Source organism: Ornithorhynchus anatinus, chromosome 4 (assembly GCF_004115215.2).
Source record: "Ornithorhynchus anatinus isolate Pmale09 chromosome 4, mOrnAna1.pri.v4, whole genome shotgun sequence".
NCBI lineage: Eukaryota > Metazoa > Chordata > Mammalia > Monotremata > Ornithorhynchidae > Ornithorhynchus > Ornithorhynchus anatinus.
In genome coordinates, this window is record NC_041731.1 from 16,471,426 (window position 1) to 16,490,779 (window position 19,354).

Consider the following 19,354-nt stretch of genomic DNA (forward strand, 5'->3'; position numbering starts at 1 on the left):
TTAGGGAAGCAGCGTGGCTCAGTGGAAAGAGCCTGGGCTTCGGAGTCAGAGGTCATGGGTTCGACTCCCGGCTCTGCCACTTGTCAGCTGTGTGACTGTGGGCAAGTCACTTAACTTCTCTGTGCCTCAGTTACCTCATCTGTGAAATGGGGATTAACTGTGAGCCTCACGTGGGATAACTTGATTACCCTGTATCTACCCCAGCGCTTAGAACAGTGCTCTGCACATAGTAAGCGCTTAACAAATACCAACATTATTATTATCTCTGAAATAGAAGGTGATTAGTTACTTGTGTGAAAGGAGCTGTGTTTGCCCGTGTGTGTGTGTGTTTGTTTGCTTTTGTGTCTCTCTAAGTGTTCCAAGACCATTCTTCCCAGGGGCCATGTATGTATATTTATTCTTTTTGGTCCATTTCATCTTTTTGCCAGTTGAAAGAGATCATTTTCCTGCAGAATGAGGAGTTTTTATCCACGGGGTGTAATGTACAGATGGGATGACTGGTAAAAATTTATTCGCAGCTGTTGTCTTGAAATTGCTCGTTGATTTTAAGCAGAAACTTATTTTACATAGTAGATTCAGCCTTTTTTTAACATAAGAAATTTCAGGTGTTGATTCTCCTTGCTTTTCTCATCTCTAGGACAGACTAGTCATTTCAGAGCATTTCTCACATCTTATTTTGTGGGGAAAACGATAAATGCAATCCAGCTGGACAGAGTACATTCTTCCAGTTAGAAGGTGCTAAGGGTTAAAGCCGTTAAATGTCTGCTTGTTAAAAACAAAAACCATATAGTGCAGAATGCAGATGTGAACATTTAAAGTGGCCGGGCTACTTAAACTTGTTTTTGTAATACCTCTCTCCACCCCACATGCCTTTTTCTCCTACTCTGAATTTGTAAAGCAGACTCAGCTAAAATCCAGAAGCCCCAAGCAATCCAACCATGATTTGTGATTATTTGGGTTTGCAATTAAAGAGGAATGCAAGGGAGTTTACTAATAGATTAAAATTTGGCTTAATTTACCGAGTAAATGTAAACAAATAGTTTTGAGGTGATTTACCCTGTATTTGTGAATTTGGAAATTAAGTTGTAGACATCTTTTTCTTACTAAAGCCAGTGTCGGGCTCTTATTAGAACACTGTATCTAATTTAGTTCCTCTCGTTTTCCAAAAGATGTGGGAAACTGGGGAGGATTCGGAGGAGAGAGACAAAATAATTAAAAGGAAGGAAAGTGAGCTCTATAAGGAAAAGTGAAAGGAGTTGTAGTTATTTAATCGGAGAAGCGGTGTGGCCTGATGGATAGAGACGAGCCTTGGGAGTCAGAGGGACACTCCTATCCCGCCTGGATTATCGTATCAGCCTCCTTGCTGATCTCCCAGCCTCTTGTCTCTTCCCATTCCAGTCCATACTTCACTCTGCTGCCCGGGTCATTTCAGGACGTCACCCTTCCCCTCTACCCCCCCCCCCCCCCACCCGTCCTCAAAAACCATCAGCGGTTGCCCATCCACCTCCACATCAAAGAGAAGCAGTCCTTGCCCCCTCCTACCTCACCTCACCTCTCTCCTTCTTCAACTCAGCCCACACACCTGGCTTCTCTAGTGCTAACCTTCTCACTGTGTATCGATCTCATCTGTCTCGCTGTCGACCCCAGCCGGCATCCTGTCTCTGGCCTGGAACGACCTCCTGCCTCAGATTCATTCATTCAATAGTATTTATTGAGCGCTTACTATGTGCAGAGCACTGTACTAAGCGCTTGGAATGTACAAATCGGTAACAGATGGAGACAGTCACTGCCCTTTGACAGGCGTACAGTCTAATCGGGGGAGACAGACAGACAAGAACAATAGCAATAAATAGAATTGAGGGGATGAACATCTCATTAAAACAATAGCAAATAAATAGAATCAAGGCGATGTACATTTCATTAACAAAATAAATAGGGTAATGAAAATATATGCAGTTGAGCAGACGAGTACAGTGCTGAGGGGATGGGAAGGGAGAGGGGGAGGAGCAGAGGGAAATGGGGGGATCCTACAGACAATGACTCTCCCCCTCTTCAAAGCCTTATTGAAGGCACATCTCCTCCACGAGGCCTTCCCAGATTAAGCCCCGGTTCCCACTCCCCTCTGCATCTTCCTGGCTTGCTCCGTCTGCTCGTCCCTGATCCCAGCGCCACAACACTTATGTACATATCTCTAACTTTATTTCTTTGTGTTGTTGTCTTTCTCCCCACCTCTAGACTGTAAGCTCGTTGTGGGCAGGGAATTTGTTTATTGTTGCATTGTACTTTCCCAAGCGCTTAGTACAGTGCTCTGCGTGCAGTAAGCGCTCAATAAATACGATTGAATGAATGGATGAATGAATGGATGACTTGGGTTCTAATCCCAGCTCTTCCACTTGTCTGCTGTGTGACCTGAGGCAAGTCACTTAACTTCTCCGTGCCTCAGTTACCTCCTCTGTAAAATAGGGATTAAGACTGTGAGCCCCATGTGATTTACTTGTTGCTATCCCAGTGCTTAGTACAGTTCTTGGCACATAGTAAGCGCTAGAAAAATACCATTAAAAAAAGAAAAACCACAACATCAAAATAAAAGCCAACTATGGAGTGATTCTGCAGCTGTCTTTACTGAATGGAGGATTTTTTTCAGAGTCAGATTCATTCAATCATATTTGTTGAGCACTTACTTTGTGCAGAGCACTGTATTAAGCACTTAGATGTTGATCACTTGTTCAATCTGTCCACTGATACTCATTCACTCATTCAGTGAGCGTTAACTGTGTGCAGAACACTGTACTAAGCTCTTGGAAAAGTACAGTACAATAATAAAACATTAACATTTCCTGCCCTTAATGGGCTTCTAACAAGAGGAAATCTATTTTGATGAAAGTGTTTCCAAAGGGCTGTCCTGTGCCCTTTGAACTAAGATAGAAGGCCATTTGGAACTTTATAAGTGATTTTTTAAAAACAGCCATTAGATGTTAAACATTTAGATGATCTAAATTTGAACTGTTGAAATCTTTCCTTCAATTGTTGTCTATCCCTTCTTAGATTTTGAATTGCTCGAGGACTCGGCCCTGTGCCATTTTAACCTTCGTTGTAATCTTCACAGCATTTAGTACAATGCTTGCACAGAGTGTTCGATAAATGCTTGGGATGCTGACAGTGACCATGATAAGAAAGAGCTTTTTCGACTGTCAGAGCGACAAAACAGTAAAACAAGATGGAAACGAGATGGAAGCAGTGTGGCTTAGTGGAAAGAGCATGGGCTTGGGAGTCATTGTTCATGGGTTCTAATCACATCCCTGCTACTTGTCAGCTGGGTGACTCCAGCTGCAGATTGCCCAAGCAAGTCACTTCACTTCTCTGGGCCTCAGTTACCTCATCTGGAAAATGGGGATTAAGGTTGTGAACTCCACGTGGGACAAGCTGATAACCGTGTATCTACCCCTGCACTTAGAACAGTGCTTGGCACATAGTAAACGTTTAACAAATACCATCATTATTATTGTTATTTTTATCATGAGAATCCTAAGAACAGACAACCGACTGCTTAGATCCTTTTGTCTTTCACATCCCTTGTGTCAGAGGTCTGTCCCTTCCAGAGGTCTGACTTCGTTAACTTTATCATCTGAAATAACTAATTTACACTTCCATAATTGCACCATAATTTCAGGGGAAGTTACTCGAAAGGAGGTTCTTTTATGAAACTGATACTTCAAAGGTGTTTATTGCCCCAAGATTTGCTCATCAGTCATACTGAAACCTATGTCTGCCCATTTCACTGGTGAAAATGTCTGCTTGCTTGTAGATAAAAGTCCTTCCGCCATAGAAAGGGTTGGGATTGATATTGCTTTATATCTCCTTCCAATCTGCAGGTGCTTTCAGGAGACAACAAAGAAACTTTATTGCCTATCAGACCTTTACACTGTAAACTTATTTGTGGAGCGACTAGAATAATCTTCAGAATCATGGTTTACTTCCCTATGCAGTTGATCAATACTTTCTTGTGTATTTCATACTTCAAGGATATTTGAAAAAGGATTAAGAAAGAACAAATGTAGTTGGTTTGGTCTTGAGCTTAGTGCTAGTGCTTGGGATATTAAAACTATCTGAATTCTAATTTTGAGGCCTGGGAGGACCTTTCAGCGTTCTTGAGAAACTCCAAATGATTTATGTTCCACTTTTAGCAGGACAACTCATTGGTAGTAAGATTTATTTATCAAATGATATCCAACCATTGATGCCTAGAGGTGGACTTAACAGGCACTCATGTGCAGATCACAGTTTTTAAAAGTTGCAAGTCATTGGTACTCTTTTTGAGTGATTATTGGCAAGGAAATGAAATTGGTGAATACAAATCTCTGAATTCATTTCTGCTAGATCGTAAGATCTTTGAGATTGGGGATCATGTCTCCAAACTCTATTTTACACTCCTAAATGCTTACTATAGTGCCTTGTGCTACTCTTGATTAATTGACCTTGCAATTGCAAAATTAGTGGGGTGTAGCTTTCATGAGAATCAGAGAATCATAAATATGGAATACTGATCCATATTTATGATGATGATGACATTCGTTAAGCACTTACTATGTGTCAAGCATTGTTCTAAGCACTGGGGTAGGTACAAGGTAATCAGGTTGTCCCATGTGGGGCTCACCGTTTTAATCCCCATTTTACAGATGAGGTAACTGAGGCACCGAGAAGTGAAGTGACTTGCCCAAAGTCACACAGCTGATAAATGGCGGAGCCGGGATTAGAACCCACGACCCCTGACTCGCAAGCCTTGGCTCTTTCCACTAAGCCACGCTGCTTCTTTTTATAGGGAGAGAGAGTAAAAGGAGCAGAAACAAGAGTGATGCAAAGACATAAAGACATAGACACACTGACTATGTGTAGAGAATGAATAAGGAGAGAGAGTTTGGCTTCCTGTTTAATAAGGTTTAATAAGTTGGTGTTGGTAAACACTTATCATGCGTATTTAATTTATTGAAGCATCATGGCTTGTGGAAAGAGCACAGGCTGGGAGTCAGAAGAACTGGGTTCTAATCCTGGTTCCGCCACTTGTCCGTTATATGACCTCTCTGTGCCTTCCATGTAGGACAATGAATTTCTCTGTCCCTCAGTTTCCTACTCGGTAAACTGAAATTCAATCCTACTCCCTCCTACTTAGGCTGTGAACTGCATGAGGGACAGGGAATGTGTCCAGCTTGATTATCTTGAATCTTCCCCAGCACTTAGTAAAGTCCATAGCACATAGTGAGCATTTAATAAATACCATATTTAGTATTACTCTTGTGATTTACTGGCTTGATTAAATGTTATTAACAGTGAAGACAAAATTTTATTTTGATGTTGACCCATCCACAATATAGTTAAGGATATTGCCATCCTCTTGAAATTGGCACCTTAGGAAAAAAATGTATTTTGTGTCTATAAAAACCACCAATCACTAAATTGAAGAAATAAACAGAATCGTTTTTGTTGGACTGTTACCCAAATAGATGTTTATGAATAAAGAAGTTAATATAAATCAGGACAAACTTCCCTAGCAGTTTGTGCAACCTAGCTACATTGAGGATGTGCATACTTGAAACTAACTGAAGTTTTATCAGTAGTTCAAAACGGTATTGTAAATGTCCAGGAAATAGGGCTTAAATTGGATGGTTTTATTGAATTTTTATAGTTAACCCTCTTCTGCCACATTCCCAGTCAGACAGAAAAGATGTTTCATGTTTCCTGGGTTAAAGCAGTTGGATTTCCAAAGAAATAAAAAACTAACTTGGCTAAAGAAGCATGACCAGATGTTAGATGATTAGATGATTAGATGTTTCCCCAAAATTATCTAATTTCAAATAAAGAAAATGAATCCAGACAGTGAAAGTTTTGTTCTCCCCAGTATGGTTTTGGTAAGAGATTAACGGTTTATCAAGAGAGAAATTTTCTTTGTGGGTACTCAGCAAAACCTCATTATTCTGCAGATGAGGATTTTAAATCGATTCATTATCTTTCAGGGTTTTTGTAATGCATTGTTCGCATAAAGAAATTAAAATAATGATGCCTAAACAGCTATACTTCTGTCTAAAATTTTAAAATGAATTGATAAGACTGTACTAGTCCAGGGACATGACACTAAAATGATTTTAATAATAGCCTGAGTAGGAGAAGTATTCATTAAGTGTCCTCTGCATGAAATACACTATATTGAGAATTCAACAGCTGTTCTCCCTCTGTCTTAAATTGTGAGCCTAATGTGCGCAGAGTCTATGTCCAACCTGATTAGCATGTATCTCCCCCAGTGCTGAGAACGATGCTTGTCACATAATAAGTGTATAATAATAATAATTCATTCATTCATTCATTCAGTAGTATTTATTGAGCGCTTACTATGTGCAGAGCATTCATTCATTCATTCAATAGTATTTATTCAGCGCTTACTATGTGCAGAGCACTGAACTAAGCGCTTGGAATGTACAAATCGGTAACAGAGACAGTCCCTGCCCTTTGACGGGCTTACAGTCTAATCGGGGGAGATGGACAGACAAGAACAATAGCAATAAATAGAATCGAGGGGATGTACATCTCATTAACAAAATAAATAGGGTAATGAAAATATATACAGTTGAGCGGATGAGTACAGTGCTGAGGGGATGGGACGGGAGAGGGGGTGGAGCAGGGGGAAATGAGGGGAAAAGAGGGTTTAGCTGCGGAGAGGTGAAAGGGGGGTGGTAGAGGGAGTAGAGGGAGAAGGGGAGTTCAGTTTGGGAAGGCCTCTTGGAGAAGGTGAGCTGTAAGTAGGATTTTGAAGAGGGGAAGAGAATTAGTTTGGCAGAGGTGAGGAGGGAGGGCATTTCAGGACCGTGGGAGGGCGTGGCCCAGGGGTTGACGGTGGGATAGGCGAGAACGGGGGACGGTGAGGAGGTGGGCGGCAGAGGAGCAGAGCGTGCAGGGTGGGCAGTGGAAAGAGAGAAGGGAGGAGAGGTAGGAGGGGGCAAGGTGATGGAGAGCCTCGAAGCCTGGAGTGAGAAGTTTTTGTTTCGTGCGGAGATTGATAGGCAACCACTGGAGGTTTTTAAGAAGGGGAGTGACAGGCCCAGAGCATCTCTGCAGGAAGATGAGCCGGGCAGCGGAGTGAAGAATAGACTGGAGCGGGGTGAGAGAGGAGGAAGGGAGATCAGAGAGCAGGCTGACACAGTAATCTAGCCGGGATATTACGAGAGCCCGTAATAGTAAGGTACCCGTTTGGGTGGAGAGGAAAGGGCAGATCTCTAAGCACTTGGAATGTACATTTCCGCAACAGATAGAGACAATCCCTGCCCAATAGCGGGCTCACCAACTAAACGGGGACAATAAGTGACTAGCAGATATAAAACAAGCAAGTGCCCTAGTGGAAAGAACATGGGACTGGGAATCAGAGGATCTGAGTTCTAATCCCAGATCCTCTACTTGTCTCTTGTGTGATCTTGGACAAGTCGCTTAACTCACCTCATCTGTAAAATGGGGATTAAAACAGCTTTCTGCCTTTATTTTTTCATTCTTGGGTCTCTAATATAAACTACTTCATGTATTTGTTGTCTTGATAGTGAGAAAATTTTTTTTATCAGTTTCCCCTGGTTGGGTTTCACCTTCACACGTTATGTAGATCGTATGATATTTGAATGTCTTCTTATTAAAGTGTCATTATCGTTATGTTTTGAGCATATGACTGAAAATCTGTCTCATTTTTTTCTGCATAGTTAATTAAACTAGGTCAAATTTAATTTTGCCTGTTTTAGGGTAAAAGTCTTTTATAATAGTTTATCAATTTGTTTGTGGCCATGAATATAGAAATTCTAATAGATTCAATTCAGAATGAAGTGATGGATTGGAGACAATTGCATACATCAAAACATTTTTGGCCAAATTTTACTCCAAGTATTCATTAATACAAAGAAATATAATCATACTTCTGGCTTTGTTTTCTATTCTCCTTAAAAATTTGAACCGTTTCTTCTACTAATGACCTACTTAGAACATTCCCTCAGGTCTTCGTTATGAGAAGAAATCATCCCTCCTCATATTGCTCTAACTGACTGTAGGGCTCATGAAATTGCAGATGGGGTGGGTCTGAAAAGACCAGTCTTTCCTCTCAAGATTTTCCAAATTCAGTGATACATGCCAGAGATAAATTCCTCAACTCGGAGAATTTTCAGGGAGTATTTTATGGTGTTTATTTTTCTCAGGGTTGGAAGATGTTTTCTGGCTTCTAAGGTTCAAGTTACAGAGCTGAGCAGTGTGGCAACTACTGCTTACCTGAAGCCCAGTTGTGGAAAGGGGACAAAACCATTTCTTTAAAATTAGTCTGTCAATCGATCGATGGCATTTATTGAGTGCTTACTGGGTGTAGAGCACTGTAATGATAATGTTGGTACTTGTTAAGCGCTTACTATGTGCCGAGCACTGTTCTAAGTGCTCAGGAGAGTACAAAACAGCAATAAACACATTCCCTGCCCACAGTGAGTTTACAGTCTAAGGGGGGAGACAGATATTAATAGAAATAAGTAAATTATAGCTATGTGTGTAAGTGCTGTGGGGCTGGGATGAGTGATGAATAAAGGGATCAAGTCAGGGCGATGCAGAAGGGAATTCATTCATTCATTCATTCAATTGTATTTATTGAGCGCCTACTGTGTGCAAAGCACTGTACTAAGCACATGTGAGAGTACAATATAACAACAAGCAGACACATTCCTGCCCACAAGGAGCTCACACTCTACAGGGTGACACAGATATTAATATAAATAAGTAGATAAATAAGTTACAACTATATACAGGTATATACATATGTGCTGTGAACATGGGAGGGAGGATGAATGAAGGAGCAAGTCAGAGCGGTGCAGAAGGGAGTGGGAGAAGAGGAAAGGAGGGCTACTCAGGGAAGGCCTCTTGGAAGAGATGGGCCTTCAATAAGGTTTTGAAGGTTGGGGGGAGTCACATATGAGGAGGAATGGCTTTCCAGGCCAGAGACAGGATGTGAGCAAGGGGTCAGCGGTGAGAGCGAGGTTTAGAAGGTGATCATTAGAGGAATGAAGTGTGTGGGCTGGGTTGTACTAGGAGAGTAGCGTGGTGAGGTAGGAGGGGGCAAGGTGATTGAGTGAATTAACGCCAATGGGTGAGAGGTTTCTGTTTGATGTGGAGATGGATGGGCAACCACTGGAGTGTCTTGAGGAGTGGGGAGACACCGTCTGAACATTTTGGAAGGAAAATGATCCGGGCGGCAGAATGGAGTATGGACTGAAGTGGAGAGAGAGAGGAGGCAGGGAGGTCAGCAAGGAGTATGATACAGTAATCAAGGTGGGAGAGGAGCGGGAGAGGATGAGTGACTGGATTAATGTGGTACCAGTTTGGATGGAGAGGAAAGAGCCCTATTCCCTGCCCACAAGGAGCTCACGGTCTAGGGGATTTAAAGTGAACTATAACGTTCTTTTTGTATTTTCCAGCCTCATTACCCTTAGTTTCAGGCTTTGCCCCAGATTTCAGAAAGATTTTTGTAAATTACTGCTGCTAACTTTGTCCTCTCTTCAGAGAAAGTGCTCCTGAACTGATCATAATTTAGGCTGGATCCCATATTGTCCTTGCCTGGATCAGATCAGATCAGACTCCGTCACATATGTTGGACTACATTTCCCTCTAGTGGCTTTTTCCCTAAAAAGCTGCACAGCCAAATCGTCACTTAAACTGTCAGTTTCTGTGACAGTAGGATAATCCCTCCTTATTGCCATATGTATTTCATTAAGATGGCTTCGGGAGGCTTTCCACAGTTCAGCACTTCGTTTTCTCATTGGACAATGAGCTCGATCAATGCCTCTTCTTGGAAGAGTAATAAGTGCCTCTTTGGTGTAAATTTGGATAATCTGATGGAGAATCTCAGGGCTGGAAGTGAATTTAAGAGGTCATCTGCTCCACTCCCCACCTCCCAAGTAGAACAGAAACAGAACCGACTGACAGTTTTCATTAAAAAGTACTTATTGAAAAGAACTCTCGTATCTTGCAGTGTTCGGTATCCTCTCTGAGCATATATTTTGAAATGACTGGTGAAAGAAGAAGGTATTTTTTTGTGATATTTGTTAAGACTGTTCAAAGTACCGGGGTAGATGCAACTTAATCAGGTCAGACACGGTCCCTGTCCCACATGGGGCTCACAGTCTAAGTAATATTGAAGACTTGATGATTTCCTTTCAGCTAATGTTTATCATGCCTCAGTGGCTAGGCTTCTAAGCATAACAAAGCCAAGGTTTTGGCTTCACTGAACATCCCCTTCCTTTTTTTCCTTTGTTTTTTCCCCAAAAATCACATTCACAGACTTTTTAAACCGGGTTTGCCCACCCCATTCCGCTTCAGTGTTTAACTTGCAGAAATGAAGCGTCTGCCAAGTGCCTCCATTCCAAAAAATCTTCAAGCTTGGTCGGGTTGGTATCACACAATGCCGGAGTGTGTTGAGAACATAAAAGGGTGTTTTGCCAACCCTGAATTTGAGAACAGAATGTCTCTAGATGTCTTAGGTTTTTCAGCAAAACATTTCACTATTCAGATGTAGTTTTTAGAAGTCGTTATCCAGCTCAGCTGGCTGCACAGTTACTTCTCTTAATCCACAGTCCAGCCTCCCAAGATGGAGGGTGGAAACGTAAACCTTCACGTAAAATATTTCAAATTCTCTCTTGACCAGTTTACATTGACCCCCCGTACTGCTGTGGGAAGCTGTGCTGTCAAAGGGAGGGGCCAGTTTCTTTTCTCATCAGCCTAATGCTAGTGACTACAGGGGAGATGATGAATCTCAATTTTCTTTTCTTTAATTTTAGTGTTATGTGTCGTTCCCACTCCCCTTTCCAACTAGTCCCAGGCTCACCTGAAAGTGAATAAAGAATGATGTGGGAAGGATATCGACTTTTAAAAAACTGTGTCCTTGGCTGATATTCAGCTGTATTTTGCAGTACAAACTGGCCAGGATCCTAAAAATGTGGTGGTTGCGAAGGGTTGTATCATGGAGTAAATTTGACCGTAGACTTACATGCAGTTAACTAGGATGCATTATAGAAACAAGCCCAGTGTGATGTCTTTCTTGTTTCTTGGGCCTTCTCAAATTTCTTTGTCTCTCCCTTGACTTTACTCTCAATCACAGCTGTTCCTCTGACTTTGGCCTCCCACACCACCTCTCCTTTCATCCCATCCCTGCTTTTTGCTCTGCCTAGCCCCTGGACCCAGGTTGGAAGAGATGCAGGAGGCTCAGGAAACAGCGATCGCTCCTGTCTACCCTACCCTGTCCAGTTTTCCTACAGAGGGATGAAGTTACAAGCTGGCCTAGTGGGTAGGGCACAGGCCTGGGAGACAGAAGGACTTGGGTTCTAATTCTGGCCACTTGTCTGCTATTAGACAAGTCTATTAGACCTTGGGCAAGTCCTTTAACTTCTCTGTTACATCATCTGTAAAAAGGGGATTAATAAATAATAATGATACTTGTTAAGCCCTTACTATGTTTACTCTTCTAAACACTCGAGTAGATAAAAATTAATCAGGTTGGACACAGTCCCTGTCCCACATGGGGTCACACACATAATCCCCATTTTACAGATGAGGAAACAGATCCAGAAAAGTGATGTGACTTGCCCAAGGTCACACGGCAGACACTTGGAGGAGCTGGGATTAGAACCCTGGCCCTTCTGACTCTCAGGCCTGTTCTCTATCCACTAAACTCCACTGCCTGGACTGTGCCCAACCTGATTATCTTGTATCTACCTCAGTGCTTACAAATACTCCATACTAAGTGCTTAACAAATACTATCACCGTTATTGTGTTTATCACTAACATTATCACTAATGTGAAATGGCAGTCAACTGCCGGGAATCCACTGCAAGTGGATAGACCAGTCTGATGCGTAGTGATCAAGAGAGGGATTGAGCTTGAGGTTGAGCAAAGTCTTCACCAAAATTAACACCAAAATTAGAGAAGCTCAATGGAAAGGGCACAGGCCTGGGAGCCAGAGGTCATGAGTTCTAATCCCGCCTTTGCCACTTGTCCGCTGTGTGACTTTGGGCAAGTCACTTAACTTCTCTGTGCCTCAGTTACCTCATCTGTAAACTGGGGATTAAGATTGTGAGCCCCACGTGGGACAACCTGATAACCTTGTATCTATCCCAGCGCTTAGAACAGTGCTTGCCACATAGTAAGCGCCTAATGCCATCATTATTATTATTATTAGCATGTCACGAGGCAAGTGCACAAAAAGAAGGATGGGAAAAACCCATTAATGCAACAAGGGTGTAGCTTTCAGTGTGCATGCAAACAAGTCAGGTAGCTTAGTTCTCTGTTGATCTTTTAAGTCGCACTCACACATACAGGTTGACTCACGTGGATGCCGTCATTTAGGAAAATGAAGGACAAACTTGGAAAATATTCATTGTGTGCCAGAATATGCCATTCTGCCCTCACAGATATTGATATCGAAACAGCACTGCCATAAGACCTATGTAAGAACGATGTGTTTATAAGGTAGGATATTTGACTGCCAACTAAAGAATGAAAAACAGTTAAAAAACAGTTGCCATTGTTTTCGTACCCACAGGTTCTATGGGAGACGATCCCTCAGGTGGACGGATGAGAAAGTTAAGCCTCGGACAGTATGACAATGATGGGACCAGCCAGTCTCCCTACAACAAATGCATATGGGGAAACGCTACAATTATGGAGCAGCCTCCAAGTCCAGGAACTTTCATTACTCCGGGAGAGACTAAAGAGGTAGAAAATTTAGTAGTTTCCATTGTCCCTTTGCCTTTTCTCAAAAGATTTTGAACCCTAGATAAATGATTAGTCTACTCCTCTACTTCCACTTTCTGATATCCCCATCCAGTATTAACCATCCAGACCAGCTTGGAAATGAAATACGTGGATTGGACGTATTTTCCTCTCTCGTTGCAGATCGTTGGGGCCGATTATCAGCAGACTCTCGAGGAGATGGATGGCGTGGTCTTCTCGCCAGCCGAGAATGGAAATGAATCGTGCCCACCCACTCCGGCATTTCCTGTTTCACCAGTGACACCATACGGTCGGGGGAAAAAAAGACTCTTTACTCCTTATCGAATCGCCACTGGATATGTTACTTTTCAGTTCTGAAAAACATAATAACAAAGGTCATTTTGTTTTCTTTCTGCTGCAGTACAAGCTCCACATTGTGCTCTCCTCAGTCCAGCGGGGCAACAGATAAGCAGGCCAGCGGACATATTCAGAAGTGGACTTGGTAAGAATTTTGGCCTTTCATTTTGTGTTGTGGACATTTCGAGCAATAAACTCTGGCTAGATGGACTGCGTTGTGAAGTAAGACCACCCTTGCCCTCAAGGGACTCAGTTAATTAAATAGTGATATTTATTAAGCACTAACTGCGTGCAGAGCACTGTACTGAGTGCTTGGGAGAATATAATAAAACAGAGTTAGTAGACATCTTCCCTGCCCACAACTCATAATCTGCAGGGGAAGACTCATGTACAGATGCAAATGATTAAAACCAAAGTAGGCCATTAAACATCTAGGTAAATAATCAGATAAAACTATTAATGTTGAGGTGACTGATGGTTAATTAGGAATGCCTCTTGGAGTAGAAGACTTTTAAGGACTCCTTAAGCACTTACTATGGGACAAGCACTGTTCTAAGCCCTAGGGTAGATACAGTCCCTGTGCCACATGGAGCTCACAGTTTAAAAAGGGGGAGAACAGGTATCGAATCCCCATTTTACAGTTGAGAAAACTGAGGTACAATGAAGTTAAGTGACTTACCCAAGGTCACAGGGAAGACAAGGTGGCAGAGCCTGCATTAGAAGCCAGGTCCTCGGACTCCCAGGCCCTTCCTCTTTCCACTGGGCTATGCTACCGTCACTTGGAAGGTGGGAAAGGTTGTCGTGGTTTGTTCGATTTGAAGTGGGAAGGGAGTTCCGTGCAGAGGGGAAGGTGGGAGAGGTGAACTGGCCATCAGAGAGAGCCACCAAAACGGTGCAGTTAGAAGGAGGAAAGAGTGCGAGTTCAGGTATATTGGATCTTTAAGGGATTCCACTGGTCAAATCTTTAACTCTAGTAGTTCATTGTTTCTACCGAGTGCAGAGAGAAGTAGGTAGCTATTGGATCGTTTTGAGAAGGGGAATAATATTCTGAATGATATTTTAAAATAATTTTTGGGGGAACTCTTTGGAGACAGGATCAAGATGGGAGAAGCTTGAGGCAGAGAGGCCAGTAAGGAGGTCGTTTCCATAATTCAACCAGGAAGGAAGCAAATAGGGGGCCTCAGAGTGAAGAGGGAGGGATGGAGAGGAAGGAGTGGAGCCAAGAAGTATTCTAGGGGAAGAACTCCTGCTAAGGAAGGAAAAACAGGTCTTCCGCCAATATGGGAGAGAGAATATGGGTATCTGTAAAAGAAGTAATTATACATTGTCAATCAGTTAATGTCAGTCTATGGTATTTATTGAACATTTACTATAATAATTATAATAATTGTGGTTTTAGTTAAGTACTTACTAGATGTCAGGCACTGTACTAAGCACTGGGGTGGATAGAAGCAAATCGGGTTGGACACAGTCCCTGTCCCCCATGGGGCTCACAGTCTTAATCCTCATTTTCCAGATGAGAAAACTGAGGCACAGAGAGGTGAAGTGACTTGCCTAAGGCCCCACAACAGACAAGCGGTGGAGCCGGAATTAGAACCTATAACCTTCTGACTTGCAGGCCTGTGCTCTTCCGCTACTCCATGCTGCTTCCAGTGCGCCCTGCTACTTTCCATATTATGTACTATGTACCGAGCACTTACTAAGTGCTTGGAAGAGTACAGTACAACAGAATTACAATAAGCCTACAATAAGCTCATGGTCTACCTCAAAATTGAATTCTCCTAAGAATCACTTCTCCACTGTGTGCAAAATTGAGCTCTACTCTGCAAAAGCTGCAATAGCCCTGATAATTAAATTTCTCAAGTTTACCAGTTGGGTGAAGATCGAATACATCAGGGCTCTAAGATCCTGCCTGGATCAATGCATAATATTTTTCTCTTTCTTTGGATTTTTCTTGATTTTGCCTGTAGAGTTTCCCAAATTGTGTCAAATCTTACATAACCAAGCAATCAGAACCCAGATTCTGGGCCCCTTCTGGGTAGCCTACTGGATTTCACCAGGGTCAGCTGGTCTAGCCTAGAGAAGCAGTGTGGTCTAGTGGATAGCAGGGAAGCAGCACGGTGTAGGGTATAGAGCCCGGGCCTGGGAGTCAGAAGGACCTGGGTTCTAATCCCGGCTCTGCCACTTGTCTGCTCGGTGACCTTGTGCAAGTCATCGCACTTCTCTATGCCTCAGTTACCTCAGCTGTAAAATGAAGATTGAGACTATGAGCCCCATATGGGACGGGGACGATGTCCAACCCGATTATCTTGTATCTGCCCCAGCACTTAGAACGGGGAGTGTTTAACAAATACCATTTAAAAAAATCCATCGTAGTGACTCTCTTGACTGCTAAGTTGCCTCACTTCACGAGACACAGCTTTCTTAATTAGTCAAGGTTCTAAGGAATTTTTTGGCAAAATAGAGATCCCAGCCAAATGCTTTCCCTAGCCCAAGAAAAGGCTATTGTAAGCAAAGAATCTATAATTTCCTTTCCTAATTGGAAGCCTAGGAATTTTTACAAAGCAAATTCTTATTTTTATACTTAAAGATTTATTTTTGTTTCATGTTTGGGGTATGGCGGGAGGGCTGGAGATAGGGAGTAGTTCTATATTTCTTGTGTTGTGAACAGTCATTTTATTATCATTGTATTCCTTTCTAGAGAAGATCTATTTCTGGGAAAATAAAATGTGCCTTGTATTTGTTTACGTGTACAGCAATGTGCATTATTTGATGTTTGTTTTATACCCATACAAATAAATAATCGCAGATGTTCTCTGAGGCTTAGACATGGATTTTTCAAAGCTTCTCAGTGCACCAGGCAGTGATGATTGAATAGGATTATACCATTCTAGAAAACGGAGCAGTTTTTTTAAACGCAGAGGGGAAATAAATTCCAAAGAAACAACTCTCCAGGGATATGGTTGTTCAGAAAAGACATATCCTGTATATCCCCAGTTTTCTTTCATAATGATACTTTCAGCATTCAGGCATGGGAATCATAAACAGGGCTCTCCAATTGATCGTAGCTATAAGGATATTACATAGAGGAGGTCATTCTCAGGGTCATAAAGATCCACGCTATATGGGATTCTCTTAGAAAAGGACTCTTTTATATTTCATTTTGACATAAATATGTAAAAAATGCAGCCAATAAAGTTTAAGTGCTTCATATTTTATCAAAATCCAGAATCTGCTACAGTGCATGGAATCCTCAAAGCAAGTTAGAAGCCCACGGTGTCATAGAGGATATTCCTCTAAGGAAAGAGATGCAAAATACAGTGATAATTCTTATTCTTTAATAGCAAGGTGATAGTTTAGAATGATGTGTAACTTGGAGGTTAAAATAAGTTGATTTCATAGTAATCTGTGAATCACTGTGAGTCTTGTCATATGAATTTGAAATGGTACATGACTAAAGGTTCGTATTTGCAGCTAATTTGCCACTAAAGCTTCATATTTGCCCATACCCATAATTATTTTACTGCCTCCCTCTCTAGACGGTAAGCTTGTCGTGAGCAGGGAACGTGCCTGTTTATTGTTGTATTGCCCTCTCCCAAGTGCTTAGTACAGTGCTCTGCACACGGTAAGTGCTCAATAAATACGATTGAATGAACTATTTTGTGTGAATCTTCCCGAAACCAGCGGTTTGCCTGTGAAAATGGAATCTCAGAATTGTGATCCGAAGGATCCACCTGAGCTTCGAACTGTGTAACATTTATATGAAAATATGGTTGGAAGAAAAGAAAACCTGTTCCGTTGGGTTCAGTGACGATAGCTGTTGCTATAGAAATCGATGGAAGTGGGATCAAAATGGAAAATATTAGAATTTGGCACAACGCTGAAGTTTGTGAACGGGTTTATGCATGTTACAGAATGAATTCCCGAGGGGCAAAGATACAGCAGTGCATTTATAGAAGAAAAGCAAGCACCCTACTCCAGAGGGACACATTCTCTGCCCACCGGGAGCTTACAATCTAGGGAGGGAGACAGATAATAAAATAAATTGCAGATATGGGCAGGGAACATGTCTTCCAAATCCGGTGTATTGTATTCTCCCAAGTGCTCTGCACACAGTAAACACTCAGTAAATAATAATAATAATGGGATTTGTTAAGCACTTACTAGTTGCCAAGCACTGTTCTAAGTGCTGGGGGAGGATACAAGCTGTTCAGGTTGTCCCCTGTGAGGCTCACAGTCTTAATCCCCATTTTACAGATGAGGTAACTGAGGGACAGAGAAGTAAAGCGACTTGCCCAAAGTCACACAGCTTGTGCTTATGGGAAGCAGCGTGGCTCAGTGGAAAGAGCCTGGGCTTTGGAGTCAGAGGTCATGGATTCGAATCCCGGGTCTGCCACTTGTCAGCTGTGTGACTGTGGGCAAGTCACTTAACTTCTCTGTGCCTCAGTTACCTTATCTGTAAAATGGAGACTAACTGTGAGCCTCACGTGGGGCAACCTGATTACCCTGTATCTACCCCAGCACTTAGAACAGTGCTCTGCACGTAGTAAGTGCTTAACAAATACCAACATTATTATCATTATTATTATTATAAATTTCATTGATTGACGGATTGATTGAGATCAGGGTTTGGGATAGTGGCAGTGTGGTCTAGTAGGAAGAGCATGAGCTTGGTATCCGAGGACCTGGATTCTGATTCCTGGCTCTGCCCCTTGCCTGTTTTGTGACTTTGGGCAAGTCACGTAACTTGTCTGTGCCTCAGTTTCCTCATCTGCAAAATGGAGATTCAGTACCTGTTACCCCACCCGCGGAGCCTGTGAGCTCCATGTGAGACACGGACTGTGTCCGACTGTGTCCGACCTGATTATCCTGTCTCCACCCCAGCAATTAGTACAGTGTTCGGTACAAAGTAATTCCTCAACAAATATCCTCATTTTTAAGATGAGTGGTCAAATCGTTTTGATTCGAATGCCTCTTCTCTATCTCGTAGTCACCCAGTCCATGTTTCCATTCATGTCTTCATTTTCGCACTCTGTGGAGATGCAAGTAGCAAAATTGAAAGGCAGAAAGAAAAGAAAATTGCAGAAGTTGGTTTGAGCATGGCTTCTTCAGAGATTGAAACAGACGAAGGTTCTGTTGTATTTCATCAGAATGTTACTAGAGAGTTTCTTTGTAAACGTATAGAAAATATTGGGCTGAACTATTATCCTCAGTAGACTATCCTACTATTTTTCCTTGGGTAGGATGAACTAACTCTGTTTTGATTAAGTCCAGTTCCTATTTTAGCCCTTTTAATGTTCCCAAATGGAACTCCTAGATTGAACCTAGAAGAAATTGGCTGAACTGTTTTGTTTTTCAATGGTAATTCTTCATGTTCACTGAGCTGGAAGCTGGAAGCTCTTCCAAAATACCATGAGAAAGAATCTCTCAAGGAAAACTGTCTTCATATAGTTTCCTGACCCATGTTGTCACCGTGCCAAGAAAGTAGGTAGGATTTCTGCCAAGCAATGGGCTTTTTGAAACAAACTTGTTTACTTCTAATAAAAAGGGTTGACACAAATGTTAAGATATCAGGAAATTAATTCCTATTCTTTGATATTCAACCTTATGAGTTCAAAATATAATCTAAGGATTTTGAAGCAATCATTACATTTTACTTATACTGAGGAGCAGTGTTAGTTATCTTGATTTTCTCTTCAATTGCATTTTTTTAAACTGAAAATAATAGTGTTGGTAGAAGAAAAAAAAAATCCCTTGTAAATAACTTAATATTTGCTTGGAAAAAGTGACCAGAGTAGGATAGAGACATTCTTTTGTTGTTGTTCTTTTAAATAGGTTATGGAGAAATGCTCAAAGGATATTTGCTTTTCTAACATGAACCTTCTCATGCTCTCCTCTCATCACTCACCCTGCTTCTGCCTGGAACTCCCTCCAGCAGCCTTGCTTAGTAGAAAGAACGCGGGCTTGGGAGTCAGAGATTGTGGGTTCCAATCTCGGGTCTGCCGCTAATCAGCTGTGTGACTTTGGGTCTGTCACTTAACTTCTCTGTGCCTCAGTTACCTCATCTGTAAAATGAGGATTAAAACTGCGAGCCCCACGTGGGACCACCTGATTACCACGGTACTTATGCAGCTATTCTTTTATTCTGTTGCTTCCCTTACCTGTAATTTATTTTAATTTATGTCTTCAGAGCTGAAAGACAAGATCCTCAGAGGCGGGGCTCATGTGTAGTTA

At 42.0% G+C, this 19,354-nt stretch overlaps 1 protein-coding gene across 7 annotated transcripts in view; it reads left to right on the top strand.

Moving 5' to 3' along the window:
- Nucleotides 1-19,354, top strand: part of TNS3 (tensin 3) — a 343,445-nt gene that overhangs the window by 257,440 nt on the left and 66,651 nt on the right. For all 7 annotated transcript variants that reach the window (XM_029063073.2, XM_039911723.1, XM_029063070.2 and 4 more), the window contains 3 exons: nt 12,594-12,766; nt 12,947-13,073; nt 13,185-13,265. In XM_029063073.2, coding sequence (XP_028918906.1) covers nt 12,594-12,766; nt 12,947-13,073; nt 13,185-13,265 — 381 coding nt within the window. The remainder of the gene's footprint in view (nt 1-12,593; nt 12,767-12,946; nt 13,074-13,184; nt 13,266-19,354) is intronic.